Source organism: Talaromyces marneffei, chromosome 4, assembly GCF_009556855.1.
Source record: "Talaromyces marneffei chromosome 4, complete sequence".
Taxonomy (NCBI): Eukaryota; Fungi; Ascomycota; class Eurotiomycetes; order Eurotiales; family Trichocomaceae; genus Talaromyces; species Talaromyces marneffei.
Window position 1 is genome coordinate 394,599 of NC_072351.1, and position 19,069 is coordinate 413,667.

The window sequence follows — 19,069 nt, forward strand, 5'->3', positions numbered from 1 at the left end:
GGTTCCTTTCCTAGCAAAAACGATCCCCGGGTATCCTTGAAAATAATACACCATGCTGTCATGTTCGCATCCTTCGTATATGTTTCTCCAAACCAACCAAAAAACAAAACAAAATTATCTCTTCTGGCCCCACCAGGCACCCACTTCGAGACATTCACCATTGGCAAGTCCGTTCTTTTGCAACAAGTCTGTGGTCATGGCTGCCCACCATCGGTCCCATTCGTCCTGACTCTTTCCGCTGGCCTCCATCAACATCGGCTCCATTCCCTCTATCATCTGAATGGTAGTTGTGAGTGCAGTGTGTCGTAGATCCAACTGCTCAGCATTCAACTTCCCCCGCCCACTGGTCTGTTCCCACCGTACCTCTGCGCCAAGCGGAATTGCGATACGGCGACTACCCCCGCTTCGGAACGCGTCGGCCTCGGTTGTGAAAGAAAGGCCGATGGTGGCGCATGGCATGGGTGTGAGTTTGCGCTTCTCGAATGCCTTTTCCACCCATGAATTGTAGTCGAGTAAGTACTTGTTCTGTGCTGCAGCAAACGGAGTCGCGGGAGAGATGGTGTATGTCGCAGTGAAATCAGCATGTTTTTGGTCTTTCTTGGATACGTTGGGCGCCGGAGAAGGATTAGGTAGAAGAGCACGGAATACATGGTCGGAATCCCACACTTCGAGAATACCGCCACGCTTGAGTACTCGCAAGGGTTCACCCAGCAGATCTATTTGCTGCGCTGTGGCGGACTGACATAGTCCGGCATCCTTGATGAATACAAAATCAAAGTGGTCTGAGGGAAATGGTAGAGGGGGCTTGCGAATGTCGTGTCGAACAAACTGCCAATCGACTCCCTTCCGGCGCAAATCCGGCGCAATGGAGACAATGTCAAGACCCGTAAAGGATGTAGTATTCTTGTTATCCTTCAATGTGCCCTTTGGCGATTTCGAATCTCCGGCGTCCTGTTCAAGGAAATAGTCGTGACATGCATGCGACCAAAGACCTGAGCCGCATGCTAATTCAAGGATCTTCTTCGGTCGCTTATCTTTCAATGGCGTCGCGCAGTACGGAGCACCGAAGACTCGAATAAGGGTCATCGTCCGAAGAGACTGCCGATGTATTTCCGGAAGGTCGCATGGTAACGGATAGGAGTTTTCGGGGTCGCGAAAGTACGTTCGGTCATTTATCCTGGTAAAAGGATTCGCGACGTAATCCAGCGGAGCAGGAGCAGAAGACAGGGAAGATGTAGAGCCGTCAGCGCCGGCACCGCCATTATTTGTGTTCTGAGAGGGGGTAGATAATGAAGAGCTATTTGGGTTGGGCGCAGAGGATAGAGATCCAACGCGTGGTTGAGAATTAGTCGAGGATGAATCGATAGACGCATGTCGCTCGTTTGCATATGCCTCCAGGTGGGATGTCAACAGGGAAGGGTGCACATACGCAGAGGACCCCGCCCACGAAGGACCATTCATAATGCACGGGATCCGATTGGGGAGATTGGATAAAAATAAATCAACTGATCTCAACTGGATGTAGTAGAAGCTGACACAGATGTCGACAATAAGGCATTAACTTAGAGTAGACAGAGAATATATGTCTATCTGACTGATGCGACCCAGAAAAGTTTCCTCTCGTTGAAGTTCTGAATCGATCCGGCGTCCTTTTTGTTACACGATCTGTTCCAAGAAGTCCATATGACTGACACTGTGGCTGCGAGTCCTGAATCCCTGATAAGGTGGTATCCGGCGGCGGAAAGTCGTTGACGTCTACCGATCAAGGAAGGCCCAACAACATGGGGGTTGAAGTTATTATTATAAGGGCATAAGTATGTAGTAAAGACCAAGATTTGACAATAATAAATTCGATACACACACACTGAATACCTGAAAGGGCACGCAGGCATGTGGGATCTCGTAGACGGGGGGGGGGGAAGAAGCCGTGCCTTAATATATAAGAAGCCAAGCTTAATATAAATGCTTCCTTAGTTCGTGCCTGGCAGTGGTGGATTAATATAATTTGTCGTGTGTATCTCGCGCCAGAAGTTTCCTAGAACGATCATCGACTGTTTCGCCCCCCTCGTCAGCCTCCTCTCATCAGGGGACTACTCTGTACGCCGCAAAAGGTTCAAATCAGACGGGCATAAGATCCTGTGCAGTGGCGCAGCCCCTCTCTCTTGTGAGATACCACGAGTAGTAGCGCAAAGCTACGCCTCGCCAGGGGATAAGGTTGAAGGATTTCAGGGCTAACCGTATGTCGGGAATGTCCGTGGGCTCGCAGACCGTTAAAACCGTAGTTATTAGTCAATGTGCACGATTATGAGTGAAACTAGACGAGATGGTCGCATGCTTTGAGCAACACTACACTCCGCTTAGTTGAACCTAAAGTACGAGGGAATGTATGGATGGTACGGACGATACGGTAAAGTGGACGGTCTGGCCAAACAGGCTGGTAATTTTGGTATCGGTGCAGGAACAAACCAGGTACAGTAAGGTAAAGAATAAATTACTGGGTCGTTGAAGTCAAGAGGATATGAAGTTTACTCTGAAGCTTCGAAGCTCTGAGACCATCGAGCATTCGCTGGTACGTACGCACGAGAAACCGGTCCATCGCAACAACGAAGCTTCAGCTGGTAGCAGCACAGTGTCCAGGATTGATTAGAACCCTGGATATATAGCCTCCGTTGAGAAACAAAGCGGCGTCCGCAATTTTCCTAAATAAAGGTAGACTTCTTTGTAACATTTCCTTTAATTGGACAGGGCTTTCAGCTCTGCGAATATTTGGCCATGTACTCTGTAGAGTCGATTGTAGAAAAATCTGTTGGGCAGAGACTGGCTCCAACCGCTCGCTGGGATCGAGGTACGATGGCAAATATTGAAGATTGCCACCTGGCAGGCTGGCAGCCCCCAATTGATGTGCTACAGAGTACATAAACGTGAAATTATCGGCCGCCACAAACAATGACACCGAGCATTTTTAAACGCATAGAGCATAGATATATGCTTAATATCCAGCCAGGCAGACGGTAAGTCAGCTTCTTCTTTCGCTTTCGAAGTGTCCAAGTGCGATGTCTTGGCGTTTCCTCCCTGCCCAATCAAATCCGCGCTTCCACCGTCATTGAGTCACGTGAGCTCACTGGATCTCCGTCTTCGATGCAAACCGCTTCGACCAGGTCAACCCAGCTGATTGAATACCTTCACCCGACCACAGCCCGCATTCCTGCACATCTCTACGGAACCGAGTGTAGAAGGAGCACTTGGGTGATATTGCAAATTTCTTTGTTGCGACCGGTTCGGCGTTCTGAGTTCTGATATGTCCCTTGCGTGCTTCCACTGACTTCCAGTTCGTGACTCCCCAGCCTCATTGACTTGCTGTCCTCCCGCCGCGCTACGATTTTGCGACAAGATACACATATGCCTGCTTTCTAGGACGAATATCTCAAAGCTACATTGCGTGACTCCGTATGATATAGGGTATTCGACGTTGCCCGCCTAGTCATTGTGTGCGAAGGGAGGTTCCATCCAGGACCCCATGTTGAAGAGAAGGAGAGAACGAGTGCGATCTTTCATTTCCATCTCCTCCGACCGTTCGTCAGACCCAGAAACATTCTTGGCGAGGAATCGAGTCCCCTCGATTAAGCTTCCCCGCCAAGGGCTCCCTTTTCGGACTCGTCTGCCACGTTAATGGCAGATGGTCTCTATAGGTTTCAACAGCCTGGTGTCGGGCAGTTCTCTTTTCCAGCGCCATTAGCTCACAATACGACCCATCAATCAATTCTTTTACGCAATCACACGGGCTCTCCTCGCAGAGCAAAACTTCAATCCGACTCTACCCCAACCTCTCGATCCCCGCATTCAATTCCTGACACGATCCCTGACACGATCTCCAACGCATACAGCATGTACAGCCAAGGCCACCAGGCTCAACATGCCGCCATGTTGAATGGCAGCCAGGCCCATCAACGGTTTGCGATGCAAATGCCCAAGTTTCAACATCAGAACCACCATCCTCACCATGCCCAACAACACCATCACACTCATCACAACCAGGCTACTCATCAACTTAGCCATCAACCGAACTTTCCTGCCGGCGCTTTAGCGAGCACGACTCCTCATTTCACTCCCAGTCACATACAAAATGGGACTCCCGGGAACGTCGAAGACGAAATCGACGACTCCATGAACGAGCACTGGCAGCAGCAATTGCAGCTTGCCAACGAAGCTAGACAAGCAACATCCCCTCACTACTACGCACGGACGATCGCTCAACAGACAAAAGGCATTCAGATTGCTCCGAGCGGCACAGATGGAACCGATACCTCCAACGACAACCGACCTAGCGCGGTAGCCTCCAAAGACACCAAGCGACAGGGCTGGACGGCTCTTGATTTCACAAGCCAGGGACTCCGTGCTATCTCTACAGCTCTTTTCAATTACAAATTTTTGAATAAACTGTATTTGAGCAACAACAAGTTGAAAGCCTTGCCACCTGCGATTGGCCAACTCCGCAGCCTAACACACTTGGATGTGTCTGCTAACGAACTCACCGAATTGCCCTGCGAAATCGGTATGCTCACAAATCTACGCACACTCTACGCATTTGACAACCATATACGAAGCCTTCCATTTGAATTGGGCTATCTTTATCGATTAGAAATGTTAGGCATTTACGGAAACCCTTTGAACGAGGCGTTGATGTCTCAGATCAAAACTCATGGCACAAAGGCTTTAATCAAGTATTTGATAGAAGAAATGCCTGGTATGTTTAGCCTGATTGCCTTGTTATTAGAGTAATTTCACTAACTTTTTTTCTTTTTTAGTGCATCTCCCTCCTTCTGATCGAGACTGGATTGTTCTCGACGAGACCAAGTCCTCCCAAGCTCAAGCAGACAAATTCACCGTTCTTTCATACAACACACTTTGCGATCAGTCAGCGTCCCCATCACACTATGGATACGTCCCATCACGCGCCTTGGCATGGGAGTTCCGACGAGATCTCATTCTCAATGAGATCCGAAGCCACGACGCGGATATTGCCTGTCTGCAAGAAATTGATCAAGGAAACTACAATGAATTCTTCAGAGAACAGCTTGCGTACAACGATTACAAAGGCGTTTACTGGCCTCGTGGCCGTGCAATGGGAATGCATGAAGAGGAGGCCAAGACCGTTGATGGTTGCGCCACATTTTTCAAGGCCAGCAAGTATATTCTTCTGGACAAACAGATGATCAACTTTGGTCAGACAGCCGTGCGGCGACCAGATGCCAAGGGTCAGGATGATATCTACAACCGTCTCTGGCAGAAGGATCACATTGCTGTTGTCGTGTTTTTGGAGAATCGAATGACCGGAACACGATTGATTGTCGTCAACGCCCATCTTTACTGGGATCCGGCGTTCAAAGATGTGAAACTCATCCAGACGGCCATTTTGATGGAGGAGATCACGAAACTCTCCGAAAAGTACTCCAAATTCCCGCCATGCACAGACAAGACAGCATTCCGGTTCTCAGAAGCCGAGGATGGTGCACGGGAGGCCACAACTCCGGTCGAGCCTGCGCCGTCTGCGGAGTACAGTTCAGGCGATCAGATTCCGCTCCTGATCTGTGGTGATTTCAACTCGGCGCCTGGCGAAGCAGCCTACAATCTCCTTGCACACGGTGGATTGACAGAGGCACATCCAGATCTCGAGAAGCGTCTATACGGCAATCTCAGCCGTGTCGGCATGACCCATCCATTTAAACTCAAATCTGCATACAGCGCCATTGGCGAACTGTCCTTTACGAATTATACGCCCGATTTCAATTCCATTCTTGATTATATCTGGTTTTCGTCCACCGCTCTTCATGTGACAGGGTTACTCGGCGAGGTGGACAAGGAGTATCTCCAGAGGGTTCCAGGGTTTCCCAACTATCATTTTCCTAGTGATCATCTCGCATTGCTGGCGGAGTTTTCAGTCAAGGGGAAAAAGGGCAAGGTTATAGAAGCGGATTTTGGTCCGTCACGAGATAGGTCGAATTGATTGATGTAATTCAGTTGTGCATGTTAGCATATAATGAGGGGCTGGTGTTGTTCAACTGTGTGCTTGATTGAGGGTTCGTCTTTTCTTTATTATGCTCTGTTTTTCTTTTCCATTATCTCGGAATCTGTTTCCTACTTGTGTTGCGTGGGTTGATGTCTTTTTTTTTTCCCTTTCATAGTCTTCGCTTCCTTGGTCTGTGTTATGATGAAACCTCTACCTGTCTCCATCCCCGTCTCTCTATTGTTATCGCTTTTGGTCCGTATTATCAAGCATCGCCTTCTTTCTCCTACTTCGTCTCCTTCTCCTTCTTGAAATAACAACTTTATTCTAAAAAGACTTCTGGCGTGGTACAACTATCGTTCACCCCCTAAATCACCACTCTTCTTATTCGTTGTATTAGTTTGTTTGTATTTGTTTATCGGCTGGGTTATTTGTCTGTTCAGTTATGTTTTGGAAATTTGCGCTTCCATTCAATGTTTTGCAGGTTTGTCGATTTCTTCCAAGTAGTTAGGCTACCGATAGGGCAGCGGAACACTACTACGGTAGTACGTATGGTGTTGAATATGTTCACGTCTTCCTCCTATTAGGTATTACTTCAAAGTTTATTCTCTGTATGCGTAGACTTCATAGACTTCAGAATTCTCTCTGTAAACTCGATCGATATAAAGTTAGGGTTTGTCCCTGTTACCGAGTCCGAACCCAAAGTTGGCCAATCCCCGGGACGACGAATCTTCATGTGATTGATCATTGACCATCCTTGCTCGTATTTATTTTATCAGGCTTGGCTTGGCATCTTGACCCCGAGCCATCATCCAAACATCCAGTGTCATTCAGACAAATAAACAAAACGAACCTCAAGACATGCTCGCTTTCTCTGGCATTGAGAATACTCCCATAGACAACACAGATTCAGACAGAACCACTGCGACCAACAACACCATGGGCGGGTTTACGGAGGAAGAAGGTTCATTGGTGTTGCCGGATGGAACCACTTTGTATACGAAGAGCTGGAAGGTACCTATGTTTCCTACATTTCATTTCTATCGTTTAGATTGAACATTTCACTGATAAAAGTTCTGATAATAGCCCGAGGGAACACCACGAGCAATCCTTGCATTTTATCATGGATACAGTGACCACTGTAAGTGACCCTGTTTTTTAAGGTTGCTTTTCTTTTCTAAATACTAATCTCACGATAGGCAACTCCTTTTTCGAATTCTTCCCAAACCTTGCATCCTCTGGCTTCGAGGTGCGCTCCGTCGATCAGCGGTGAGTCTTTTTTTTTTTCCATTTCAAGTGATTTACATGTATATTGACTTTCTTAATAGAGGATGGGGTCGATCCGTGATCAACAACCGCAAACTCCGCGGTCACTTTGGCTCAACAACGGCCGTCATGGCAGATCTACACTTTTTCCTGCAATCTCTCATCCCATTCACCAAAGAAAGCTCGGTCCCCTTGTTTCTGATGGGGCATAGCATGGGTGGCATGAACGTTTTGTACTACGCCCTGAATCCCGAGTCGCCATACCATCACCAACAAGACAGCACACCGACGACCAAAGTCAAGGTTGCGGGCATACTGTCCATAGCGCCGTTGATCACCGTGCATCCTTCGAGCCAACCATCCAAGATTGTGGAATATGCGGGCCGAATTGCAAAACTCCTCATGCCCAGAATGACCATGGTACAGAAACTGCAGCCTACATGGATATCCAAAAACCCCGCCGTTATTGATGACCTCAATAACGACAAGGGCGTTTTGTTTCATAATACGGGTACCTTGGAAGGGTTGGCGGGCATGTTGGATCGAGGTGCGTGGTTGAATGAGTGTTACAAGAAGACGATTAGGGAGGATTATGTTTATCGGGGCGATGTGCCGCCGTTGTGGGTTGGGCATGGCACTGATGATCGGATTACATGGTTTGATTCGACGAAGAAGTTGGTGGAGGGGTTGCATTTTCTGGAGGATACGACCTTTAAAGAATACAAGGATGCGTCTCATAAGTTGATGAATGAGCCGGATGGGGTTGGGGACGCGATGACCAAGGACGTTACGGAGTGGTTGGAGGCGAGGTTGCCAAAGGTTGATGCTTGAGTTTGTCTCCTATGCTGATGCGCTATGATACATGGGTGTCGTCAGCCTCAAGAGGTGCTATTTTGTACGTGATACTATTGTACATGGTATATATAGTTACATATTAGTTAGTCTATAGTACAGCGGTCATATAAATCTAATCTCTCTTTTTCGGCGAATCTTCAATCCTTCGCCATATCCCAACGAAGCCACCCCCGACAATCTTAGACCCAACCTTGGGCCTACAAACCAGCACATTTTCCTGAGTGCTGTCTTCCGCAGAAATGGTGGAAATGCTGCCTGATTCGACGGAGTCTGTTGCCTCCGTTGCGCTGTGATCATCTTCATCGCGACTCGGACTCTCTTTCGTCCATGAGGAAGGATCCGCACGGCTCTTCTTGACCGCCATGCGGACATCCCATAGCCGGCCACCACTGATGCCCATCCCCAATTCGACGACTCTCTCCATAACGAACGGCAGCTTCTCCTTCTGGATGAGCCGCACGCACTCTCCAATCTGGGTAATACTCGGCATGAACACTACAAGCAGACCATCTCGTCGCAGAGCAGGTACTACATGTGATATCCGTTTGTGTGCAGATGGCATGTCGAGAATAGCATACGACAAGAATGGTTCGGCTGTACCATCTCCAGTGAACAAGCCCTTCGGACTTCTGCGGCGCTGTAATTGGTCTTTGATCCAGTCTTCGACCGCGCCGACGTGGAAATCTACATTTCCAGCATAGATACCTCGTCGGAAACCACGGACGACCTGCTCTGCATGTGCTGAGAATTTGGGCGAGACGTCAACGGTATTAATTACAGCTCTTCGTTGAGAACGCCATTGGTCCCATGCTTTTTGAACGATGGCATCGGTCCGATCCTCGACGTTTGCTGCCTGGGCTTCCAGTTTCTCCGCATCTTCCTCGTACGACCTCACTGGTCGTTCTTCAAGTATGCGAACCTGTGACTTCTGTGGTATGGCCGGTGGGTTTGTATTTGCGGCTTGTATCGCGCGTGCCAAATGGAGGGTAAGAGAACCATGGCCGGTACCTGCTTCGAGGATTTCTAGTCTGGGTGTTTGGTCTTGGCTGCCTTCCGCGGGTGGTATGACGTGGATATCGAGCAATGATACGATCAAACTGGCGTCTGCTCCGTAGATCTACTATTCACAATCAATAACCGGTTTTTATCAATTTGCTGAAAGTGTACGTATCATACCGGCGTGACTAGTCGGGGTGTGTATACGACGTATTCTTCCAATGTGGGTAAGCTCAATCGGTATTCCTTTCCTGATGCAATTCAGTCTGTTAGCTTTAGGCTCTTTTCTCAGCAACTCAATTGGATATCTCTTATATATACCCTTTTGTGCTTGTATAAGATCCCAAACTCGACTGCCTATGATATCGTTGTGATTGAGATATCCTCGAGCCACTTCGGTGCGATTGCCATGTTTCAGCGGTTTCGTGATGTGTGGGATCCGGCCCTGGATTATTGCCCTGTCGCCTTCTATTGTATGAGGAAAAGAGTTAGCCTGGCGCCCCCCCCCTTTCCGGTGTCAAACCCGACGAATATGGTGCATACCGCGAAAGACAGAGAAGTCTGTGTCAATCGATCGAGGAAAGGACGAACGACTCAAAGAAATCGGCGCCGGCGAGCTTGTAGCGATCCCTAAGATCCGACGGAAGGATTGGAATAAACGAGCCATCCCATTCTAGGATGGGCTGTTTCCGATCGGTAGTGAATATTGATTCCAGACTCGGACAGTGTGTTTGCGATCTCGTCTGATCGTAGAGTTGGAGCATGAACTTTTTTTTAACGAATTACCTAGTTAAGGCTCTAAACGCGATGGAAACAATTCCGCGGGTTATGATACTGTATTGTTACAATATCCGTCGGAACGTTACGGTATGTACTGTTGGCTCTACTGAGTTGAATCTTCAATCAAAGCCATGGTGATGGGCCTAGGGGGCGGGCTGGCTGTCTGGAGCCCCGCAACCTAAAGCCCGTTCGCTGGGTCTTCCCTGTACATCCACCAAATGATTTGCCCCTCCATGAGAGAGGTACACCGGCCTATACTCCGTTCCTAATCTTTATCGGCTTAAAAATCTATCTTTTCATTTATCTGCGCTCTCTCTTCTGCGACAGACCCTTCTTTTTTTCCCTTTTCTTTCCTTCTCCTGCTGCCTTCTCTCATTGACTTCATTCGTTTCACGGTCTTGATATTCTCACAAACTCACCATGGGTTCTATCGATCCGTCAAATCTGCCTTACATTCAATCCAACCCCAAGATCATTTTCTTCACCGATTTTGACGGGACGATCACATTGAAAGACAGTAAGTTCTTAGTCAATTGCTTCTATTTTTGCCTTTCTTTGCGATTAATCTCATCGTGTACAACTCGTACTAACTTCACGTTTTAAATAGGCAATGACTTTTTGGTACGCAGTCGCAGTCGCATTCGCATTCGCCCGCCCAAGAACCATTCTAACATCTACACATCTAGACCGATAACCTAGGATACGGCCAAGTCAAGCGGAAACAAAGAAATGAGGACGTCCTCACAGGCAGAGCAAGCTTCCGGTCAGTCTCCGTACGAATAACCACTCGTGGATAGCAGCTGATGGTTTTCTTCTCTAGAGATGCCTTCCGTGACATGTTAGACAGCGTCAAGCCCGGTTTTGGCGAATGCATTCAGATCTTGAAGGAGAATATGAAATTGGATCCATACTTTGTCGAATTCTACTACTGGGCTAAGGAAAATAACGTCCCTATCGTTGTTGTGTCTTCTGGCATGGCTCCGATCATTAGCGGCCTGTTTGACGAACTGCTCGGCCATAAGCCGGACCCTAAGCATTTGGCTATCGTTGCCAATGATGTTGAGAGTCGGGATGGCAAGGACATTAACTCGCCCGGAGGCTGGCAGATCAAGTACCACGATGACAGGTGTGTACTATATACAAGAAGAGTTTGGCATCATTGCTGACGAACTGATTTTTTAGCCACTTCGGTCATGACAAGTCCCTCGAGATCAAGCCATATGCCGCCTTGCCGGCTGATAAGCGTCCAACACTTTTGTACGCCGGTGACGGCGTGTCTGACTTGTCTGCTGCTGCCGAGACTGATCTACTCTTTGCCAAGAAAGGACACGGTACGACTCTATCCATTTCTTATGGGTACTCCCATCTAACATTATACAGACTTGATCCGATACTGCGAGCGCGAGGGAATGCCATTCACCGTCTTCGAGGACTGGTCCACCATCCTTGCCACCACCAAGGATATCTACGAGGGCAAAGTCTCCGTCAAAAACGTTGCACAGGAAGGGCTAGAGAAGGTACAAGCTGGTGAAGCTGGGCTTTAGATTTTAGAAGTTTTCGGCTGAAGATTAGATTTTGGGGAGAGAAAACAAAATAGAGAGCCTGTTGGTTAGGGTTGGCTCGGGCATTTTCTTGATGTTACATAGATTTCAATGACATAGAGGTACCTGTAATGCTGTACATAATGCAAGACCTCATTGTGCATGTGTCATTTGTCTGTTTCGAAAATTTCGTTCGTAATTACCGTAATATTCGTGTTCACACCTGGCCAAATACAATACGGCAAGACCCATGGAACCAGCCTAATTGGCCGATCGGCCGAAGGGGAATCTTCCCCGGACTACTTAACTGGTACCATAAGAACTTCTTTCTGCACGCTCCTTGTCCAACCTCCTGCACATCTGTCGAAGCTGTCATATCGGGAGGCGGAGAATAGGTATATATGTCATGCTCTTTTTGCATTACCTCTAGAACATAGAGCCCCAATTTTCTTATCTACTCCGGACGCCACAACATGTTTGAATGCCCGCTACTTCTGTCGGATGATCACTCTCGCTAGGTGCCTGTCCACTATTGCACACCTAAATGCGCATGAATCCCGTTGGTTGATACTTAGCAGTCCGTCGGGCTCCTCATTTTGACTACGGACGGAAGGTCCAAAATGGCTCGTCGTATAGTATGTTCTTCGATTTCGTTGTATTCTATTCTTGCATTTGTGTTTTGATGTCCCCAGACTTCATGTCCAAATCATGGCCAGATCTAACCTAACTGTCCGCCCTGCACAGGTCAGAACAGGGGTGCAACTCGGCGCCTTTGGTTTCTTCATCTTCCTTATCATCCTCCTCATCGATAATCAGTTTCGCGTCCTACCGAATTCTATACATGGCCATCTGCCGACCCATCACCCTGGCTTTGTCGTTACGGACGTTACGATCGTGACCTGTTCGTCTATAAACCTTTTCTCCAGTTGCACACTTGACCCGTCGGTCTGGTCTCGAGTCGATAAAGATCTTTACCTCGGTAATACGTGGACATCCGCCGCCTATGTACATTTCCAAAGAAAGCGGGAGGAGGAACTTCTCGAAACCGATAAAGTCGTGATTGACCTGCGGATCAGCAGATTTAATCCGGGGCTATTAGATTCGAAAACGAAGAACCCAAGAGGCGGTGTGCCCAATGCCATTGATTCAACCGAAGCTGACTGGGAAGCGAGACCTGGTGGGATTTGGTTGAGGCGCAGTTCTGAGCCGCATGTTAGCGATTCGAAACAAGCTCTTACGTCGGTTGATGTCTTGTTTGGTGCGGACGCAGTCGATCCACGTCCTCAGTGGGAGGTGAAGGATACCGTTGTGTTGTTGAATAGTTTGACCGAAGCGACGGAAGCTCGAATAACGGTTCGACGGGGAGTGCCGCCGACTTTGAAGAAGCCAGAGCTCAGAATCAACGATAGCGAGCGATTCAAGATCATGCAAGCGGCGGATTTACATTTGACCACGGGAACAGGCGCATGCAGAGATCCAGTGCCCGAGGAAAAGGTACCTGGAGAGAAATGTGAAGCGGACCCCCGAACGTTGGACTTTGTCGAGAAACTTTTGGATGAGGAAAAACCGGACCTCGTGGTGTTTTCGGGTGATGAAGTCAACGGCGAGACATCCAAGGATGCCCAGAGTGCCGTTTTCAAATTCGTCAAACCGCTTGTCGATCGAAAAATCCCCTATGCAGCTATTTTTGGGAACCACGACGATGAAGGCAATCTTAGCCGCAAGCAATTAATGGCACTTCTTGAAGAACTGCCCTATTCAGTATCAACCGCTGGTCCGGATGATATCGATGGTGTCGGAAACTATATTGTCGAAGTCATGGGTCGATCGAGTACCCATCATTCCGCACTGACGTTATATCTTCTCGACACACATTCCTACTCGCCGGATGAGCGTCACTTCCGGGGATACGACTGGATCAAACCTAGTCAAATCAAATGGTTTAAGAGTATGTCTCAGAGTTTGAAGAAGAAACATAGTCAATACAGCCACATGCATATGGATATGGCTTTTATTCATATTCCGTTACCGGAGTATCGCGAGGATACCAATACCTGGAAGGGAAATTGGCTGGAGGCACCAACGGCCCCGGCCTTTAATTCTGGATTTATGGATGCCCTCGTTGAACAGAATATTTTATTCGTGAGCTGTGGACAGTAAGTCTACTCCCATCTTAAAAAAAATACCCCAAACTAACCATCAACCTTATAGCGACCACGTCAACGACTACTGCATGCTCAACCGAGACATGAACGACAAACCAAACTTATGGATGTGCTACGGCGGCGCCTCTGGTTTCGGTGGCTACGGCGGTTATGGAGGCTTCATCCGCCGCATGCGATTTTTTGAATTCGACATGGGCCCCGGCCGAATCATGACTTATAAACGTCTTGAATATGGCGATACCCAGTCGAGGATTGACGAGATGATGATTGTCGATGCGGGCCAGGTTCGAGCTTGATAACAGTCTTTTTTTTCCTTTTCATAGCGTTCTTCAACAGAGGAGGAGATTCATGCTGATTTACAAAGTATACCCACTGGATATTCGTTACTTTTGGGAGTCGCAATTGGATGTGTTTGTTTTCATTATGACAGTCTATACGCAGTTGCATTAGGTATTAGGTGATTAGCATATTATTTTATATATTTATGACCTGTCTTTTCTTGTTTGGGGGAGTAGCAGGCTACCACCATTTTTCGTAAAGAACTCTCTCCTTGCCAACCACAGGCTCGAGGTATTGCACAAACTCGTCCGTCATTGGCGGCGGGCCACAGATGTAATACACCGTATCCTCTTGTCGTGGCTTTGCATCAAGATCGTCTTTATTGATGCGTCGACTGTGTACCTGTATGAGAGGACTGCTGTCGTTTACATTGCTACCATCCTTCACTTCGTTAAGTACCTTGCCGGCTTGTGCGGCGGCAGCAGAAGATGAGATATTAGTCAGGAAGAGGTCCAGCTCCAGCCTGATTTTCGAGGGCTGTTTGGTAACGGTCCTTGTACGCTGTACGATATTGCGAAGTCGAGATAGGAAGAGAATCTGGTCGAGCGTTTTCTCATCCGGAGCTGACGAAGCTGGAATCTGAGTCGAATATAGGAATCGGATATGTAGTGGATTGTTGGGTGACCTTTCAGGAAGCGGAATCGTAGGATTGGCTGTTTGTTCTTCTGTGAGGTGGGAGAGGATCGATATCAGAGGGCTTTTTTGGGGCATTGTTAGTCGATATATCACAGTCTCGTTGGTATGGGGACAGACTTACTTGATGCCAACACCACCCGCAACAAAAACAATCTTGTGTATTTGATCCGTTCTCACAGGAGCAGGAGGCCATACAAAACTGCCCCCAACCCTGACCGTCAATTCACTACCCAATATCTCCGCGTGAGGCCTCCACAGCCACGCCGCTGGTGGATTGGAAGGTGACTGCTGAACCGCGAGCTCTACATACGGGTATCGCCCCTCGAAGGCTGTAGACTCAACCCCGGGTTCAGCCTGTTGGTGGAATAGCTGTTCCGTTCCGTCCTGGATGATTGTTGGATCGGGGATGGGCAGCGGCTGCGCATCGGCGGGCGTGGAGGTGATTGTGAAGCCGCCTGCTTGTGGGATGGAGGGGACATGGACGTCTAGCCATTGTCCAGGGAGGAAGGAGAATGTTTCCTGTGATTGATCGTCGAGCTGCCATGGTCAGTACAAGGAACAGCATCGGGATGGGGCAGGTAACGTACGACAGTCTCATCCAAGGGCGGTTCTTGCGGTAGTGCAAGCCGAAGCAGTCGGACTGATGGATTAATCTGCTCAATACGCGCTAGGCGAACGGTATAGAGCTTGTTCTGTCGTGGTTCGGCTGCTGTGCGCGTCTCGTGCGGAATAGAGTGTTTGCGTGTGGTCATGGTTGCTACACTGCGAGGCCAAAGTAGTAGTTGTCGTCGGGATGTGTTCCCCGCGGGGTGAAGAATTGTGCACTTTAAACTACATGTATTGAAGGTTCGTATAAGTTTCACCAAACGCATTGAGAGCTGGCTTGAAGCATTGCGACTTGTATATCTGGGCTGTGAACAAGCTGTAGAAGTTTGGATGGTATTTGGAGGAGGTCCAGAATAGATCTATATACCTATATGACGTCGCTAATGCATTCTTTACTGTATTGTATCGTAACGGTACGTGTATAAATTACATACAGTATCTAATCAATGTGAGAAGTTTACACGACGATTCTTCCACAATTCAATGTTACGTTTACGTAACTATCTACTTAATAGCTAACTTAACTAACTAGTGTTTATGCCTGGACATTCTGTACTGCGCTCTAGCTAGGCTTAGCACCACCCTATTTACTATCTATTCAATTGTTTGGTGTTGGATCTGCTCGGGCTTGTCTAGAGGAAAGAGGCGTGACGTTTAAAGCCCTAAGCCGGGCTTACTGTTCAACCAATCTTGGCGGAGTATCCTCGTCTCAATTGATAGAATTTCAATCCCTATTACGGAGTACTCCGTAATGATATTGTAAACCGTTTCTTAGGTCTCGCGGCTATTCACCAAGGATATGGATAACCGATCATCGCCGTTGTCGTGAGGTAACAGAAACCTGGAAGCCGGCCAGGACCGGATGGCCTTGCCCTTTAGAGTATACTGGACAGTTCAGGTTGCATGATTAACAAAATTTCGAGAGATACTGTATCTACTTACAGGTGCACAGTACACGAGGAAATACAGAGATGACGGAACAGTCGTGCTAATGCCAACAGGAAACGTGCCTCCGTACATGAAGCTATCCCCATTGTCATCAATTCCACGGTCCTGCACCTAATCATTCTTTCTGTGCGAGGAGAGCTACGTTCGTCTCAGGAAGTAGATGCAGATAAAACCGAGGATAAAGGTCAACAAGAAATATGTTGTTGGAAGGGGATGGGCACTATGATTGGTCGAAACTGGACAATAGATGATCTACCCGGCTGGAAGCCATCCCGGAGTTCTCCCTCCAAGACCCCAGCAGTTAACTAGTCCTCTGTCGATCGGCGCCTCGAACATCTCATCGGTGATTGTTAGACGTCTGGTCACACACATATGTAGTAATGCTCTTTTCGACCAACAGTGTGACTCGCCGTGCAAGGCCAGACACACTGCATAACTATGGTCTAGTTATCAGTGCATTGTCTACTCGTACTATTTAGGCACATGCAGACCGACTCACAAAATCACCAATCAGCCAGCCAATCAATCAGACATGGATCGTTAGCGGCGATAGGAAGATCCTTCAATGGACATCGAGTGGCCTGGTCAGAAAAGCGCTAAAATGTGATGGATTGCAGCGAAAAGCGGTGTTTGCAGCGGTGATTGGCTGAGGCTGCACGTCCGTCACATCTCCCGCTCGCCGTCTCGTCCCCCGCTCTTTGCAGACAAGAACGCTTCTCTCAACGCTGACTGGCTGGCTCAGAGTAAAAGTGCTTTGTTCGGCGCTTATGGCTGGCCTTGTATTCGAGCATTGCACTTTGCAGCTCCGGTGCCCCCCTCACCAGAAGCACTGAGTTTGCGGCACAGGCACAGACAGGCACATTGTGCGACCTACTGCAGTAGCAACAGCAGTTCTTTGTCATGGCCTCTTCTATGAGCTTATCCCTCTCCCTCGCTGAATCTTTAAGGAATGTTCGTCCTCAGCACCATTCGAATTCCCTCACATTCAGACTTCCGACTCTATACGGCATGAGCTGAAGCCAGCCGGACTGGCTTGAGGGATTGCGGCGTGAAGGTACCTTCGAATCGAGCTTCAGTACCTAGGATTCAAAACTTTGTCAGTTGGTTAAGTCGATTACCGGATAGCAGTGACCTGCTTTGCCAACATGGTGTTCATTCCCAGAGCATACAAGCACCATTCTTTGGCGCTGTATTTGATGATCGCTGAAATTCCATTTATTCTGCCGGTACTCATTTTGACCGGTATTGCTTCACACGATACATATACAACGAAATTATGGCAAGATGGAGCAAACAACGGCTTCAATAGCGCTCCCAATCAAATTGTCTACGCTTTGACAAATGGCCGAACATACAATGTGCCTATTGTCTGGAGTTCAGTGTACGTTACTTCTCTCGGGCGATCCTTAGAATCCAAGATAACTGATTATATTTCAGAGTGTACAACTACGACCTTATCATCGGTGTTCTCAGCACCTTTATCATTCTAGCCAAAGTGCCGGTCCACGTGCTCCGTTTCTTCTATCCACCAGTGTCAGCCGTCGTGCACGGCATCCTATGCATCCTCTACATCATTGCTGCATGCTTCCAAGCCGGCTCCGACACGACGGATTCTCGTCACCCCCAACATGGCCCACCTTGGTACATCACCAAGTCATGCAGCGTGGCCTATAGCCGCAGTAACATCGGATACTGTCAACAGGCCAAAGCCCTGTTCGCCTTGACCGTTGTCGCCGTTGTGTTATACTTCGTTGAAACCATACTGGCGATCATGTCCTGCTTCGCGAGCCAAGAAGAGAAGGATGCATGGCAAAGACGCCAGGAAGAGAAGCGCGAAGAGAAGGAAGCCGAAGACCGTGCTTTGCGCGAGTACGAGGATATCATAAACTCGCCTGCTTTCCCTCCCCCAGCCATGCCTGGAGCCGCGTACACCCCCGGACTATCGCCTCAACCAATGTACTCGCCTTTTCATCAGACACATTTCTTCCAAAGTCAGGCACAATACCAGTCTCTCAACGATCCATCTCCATCGTCGTCTAGTGACCTTCCATTCCGGAACTGGAATACGCCCAAAACATCTTCATTCCCTAACGGTGGTCACATCTCCGTGAATATTTCTGAAGCGGGCGAACAACAACAGGAACAACCCTACTTCCCACCGCCGCCTAAAAAGGCTACTAAATAATCGCCTCATCTCATGCTCTCATAGCCCCTTGATTTTTTAATATTTTGTTGTCTTGAAAGGGATAAACGTATATACCAAACCTTCATTGATCCTTCAATCTCTGTTTTTTAGTTAAGGTGTTTGGGTTCGGGGTCGATTTTTATCTCGGAGTTATGACATGTGTTATAAATTTTGATGTCAGGGTATCAAGTACATCACAATACAGAATATCATCAATATCAGACCGTTACGTTTTACAAAGCACATTTGGTTCTTGTATGCCTAGTGTTCTCGAGAGACCATACCACCATGCTCATCATTCGATAATCTTTACAGCACATGTGAAATCTGACGGTTCCTACTTACCAGATCTTGCTATATCAAGTCGCCGTCGTCGTTGAGAAAGACGTCGGTCGATATATCTCTCTCTATATTTTATACCCTAGTTAGCGCTAATACTTTTTTTTTATCTCTAACGTATCCTCGAAAAAACGATTCCTGAGATCTACATGTATTTCCCAGTTCTAACTACCCCTGGGCTCTAGAACATCCCAAGTCCACTTCGAATAGTTCTTGCACATATCTTGCAACACATACATGCCTCAGCTGATGATTTTTTCATTATGGTGGGACGGTGGTCTCGTCAAGGGTACGTACTGCGCCGAATTCCAGAGGTCGAACAAGGACATATAGTCTAGACTATGTAGAATGTGAACAACGCGCAAGGCTGAATCGACGAAGCAGTTCAAGTTACAGATAAATGGATCGA

The 19,069-nt window shown here is 48.0% G+C and overlaps 8 protein-coding genes across 8 annotated transcripts; 5 read left to right on the forward strand and 3 right to left on the reverse strand.

The window, feature by feature from the left end:
• Positions 1 to 114: 114 nt before the first annotated feature.
• On the reverse strand, positions 115 to 1,461 carry EYB26_005207 (uncharacterized protein; the record flags this gene model as incomplete). The annotated part of the gene is made up of 1 exon (XM_054264497.1): positions 115 to 1,461. One exon carries the CDS (start codon positions 1,459 to 1,461, stop codon positions 115 to 117), a length of 1,347 nt encoding a protein of 448 aa, XP_054120472.1.
• A 2,208-nt stretch (positions 1,462 to 3,669) lies between these two features.
• On the forward strand, positions 3,670 to 6,004 carry EYB26_005208 (uncharacterized protein; the record flags this gene model as incomplete). Its single annotated transcript, XM_054264498.1, has 2 exons — positions 3,670 to 4,744; positions 4,806 to 6,004. 2 exons carry the CDS (start codon positions 3,670 to 3,672, stop codon positions 6,002 to 6,004), a joined length of 2,274 nt encoding a protein of 757 aa, XP_054120473.1.
• Positions 6,005 to 6,865: 861 nt separating this feature from the next.
• Positions 6,866 to 8,101, forward strand: EYB26_005209 (uncharacterized protein; the record flags this gene model as incomplete). Its single annotated transcript, XM_054264499.1, has 4 exons — positions 6,866 to 7,018; positions 7,091 to 7,145; positions 7,204 to 7,273; positions 7,333 to 8,101. The coding sequence occupies 4 exons, from the start codon at positions 6,866 to 6,868 to the stop codon at positions 8,099 to 8,101; spliced, it is 1,047 nt and encodes a 348-aa protein (XP_054120474.1).
• A 136-nt stretch (positions 8,102 to 8,237) lies between these two features.
• EYB26_005210 (uncharacterized protein) lies at positions 8,238 to 9,788 on the reverse strand (the record flags this gene model as incomplete). The annotated part of the gene is made up of 4 exons (XM_054264500.1): positions 8,238 to 9,242; positions 9,302 to 9,372; positions 9,443 to 9,589; positions 9,665 to 9,788. 4 exons carry the CDS (start codon positions 9,786 to 9,788, stop codon positions 8,238 to 8,240), a joined length of 1,347 nt encoding a protein of 448 aa, XP_054120475.1.
• Positions 9,789 to 10,321: 533 nt separating this feature from the next.
• Positions 10,322 to 11,445, forward strand: EYB26_005211 (uncharacterized protein; the record flags this gene model as incomplete). The annotated part of the gene is made up of 6 exons (XM_054264501.1): positions 10,322 to 10,418; positions 10,509 to 10,522; positions 10,588 to 10,664; positions 10,722 to 11,027; positions 11,084 to 11,232; positions 11,282 to 11,445. The coding sequence occupies 6 exons, from the start codon at positions 10,322 to 10,324 to the stop codon at positions 11,443 to 11,445; spliced, it is 807 nt and encodes a 268-aa protein (XP_054120476.1).
• A 705-nt stretch (positions 11,446 to 12,150) lies between these two features.
• EYB26_005212 (uncharacterized protein) lies at positions 12,151 to 13,903 on the forward strand (the record flags this gene model as incomplete). The annotated part of the gene is made up of 2 exons (XM_054264502.1): positions 12,151 to 13,598; positions 13,654 to 13,903. The coding sequence occupies 2 exons, from the start codon at positions 12,151 to 12,153 to the stop codon at positions 13,901 to 13,903; spliced, it is 1,698 nt and encodes a 565-aa protein (XP_054120477.1).
• Positions 13,904 to 14,126: 223 nt separating this feature from the next.
• On the reverse strand, positions 14,127 to 15,334 carry EYB26_005213 (uncharacterized protein; the record flags this gene model as incomplete). Its single annotated transcript, XM_054264503.1, has 3 exons — positions 14,127 to 14,643; positions 14,704 to 15,119; positions 15,170 to 15,334. The coding sequence occupies 3 exons, from the start codon at positions 15,332 to 15,334 to the stop codon at positions 14,127 to 14,129; spliced, it is 1,098 nt and encodes a 365-aa protein (XP_054120478.1).
• A 1,947-nt stretch (positions 15,335 to 17,281) lies between these two features.
• EYB26_005214 (uncharacterized protein) lies at positions 17,282 to 18,321 on the forward strand (the record flags this gene model as incomplete). The annotated part of the gene is made up of 2 exons (XM_054264504.1): positions 17,282 to 17,517; positions 17,574 to 18,321. The coding sequence occupies 2 exons, from the start codon at positions 17,282 to 17,284 to the stop codon at positions 18,319 to 18,321; spliced, it is 984 nt and encodes a 327-aa protein (XP_054120479.1).
• Positions 18,322 to 19,069: the final 748 nt, after the last annotated feature.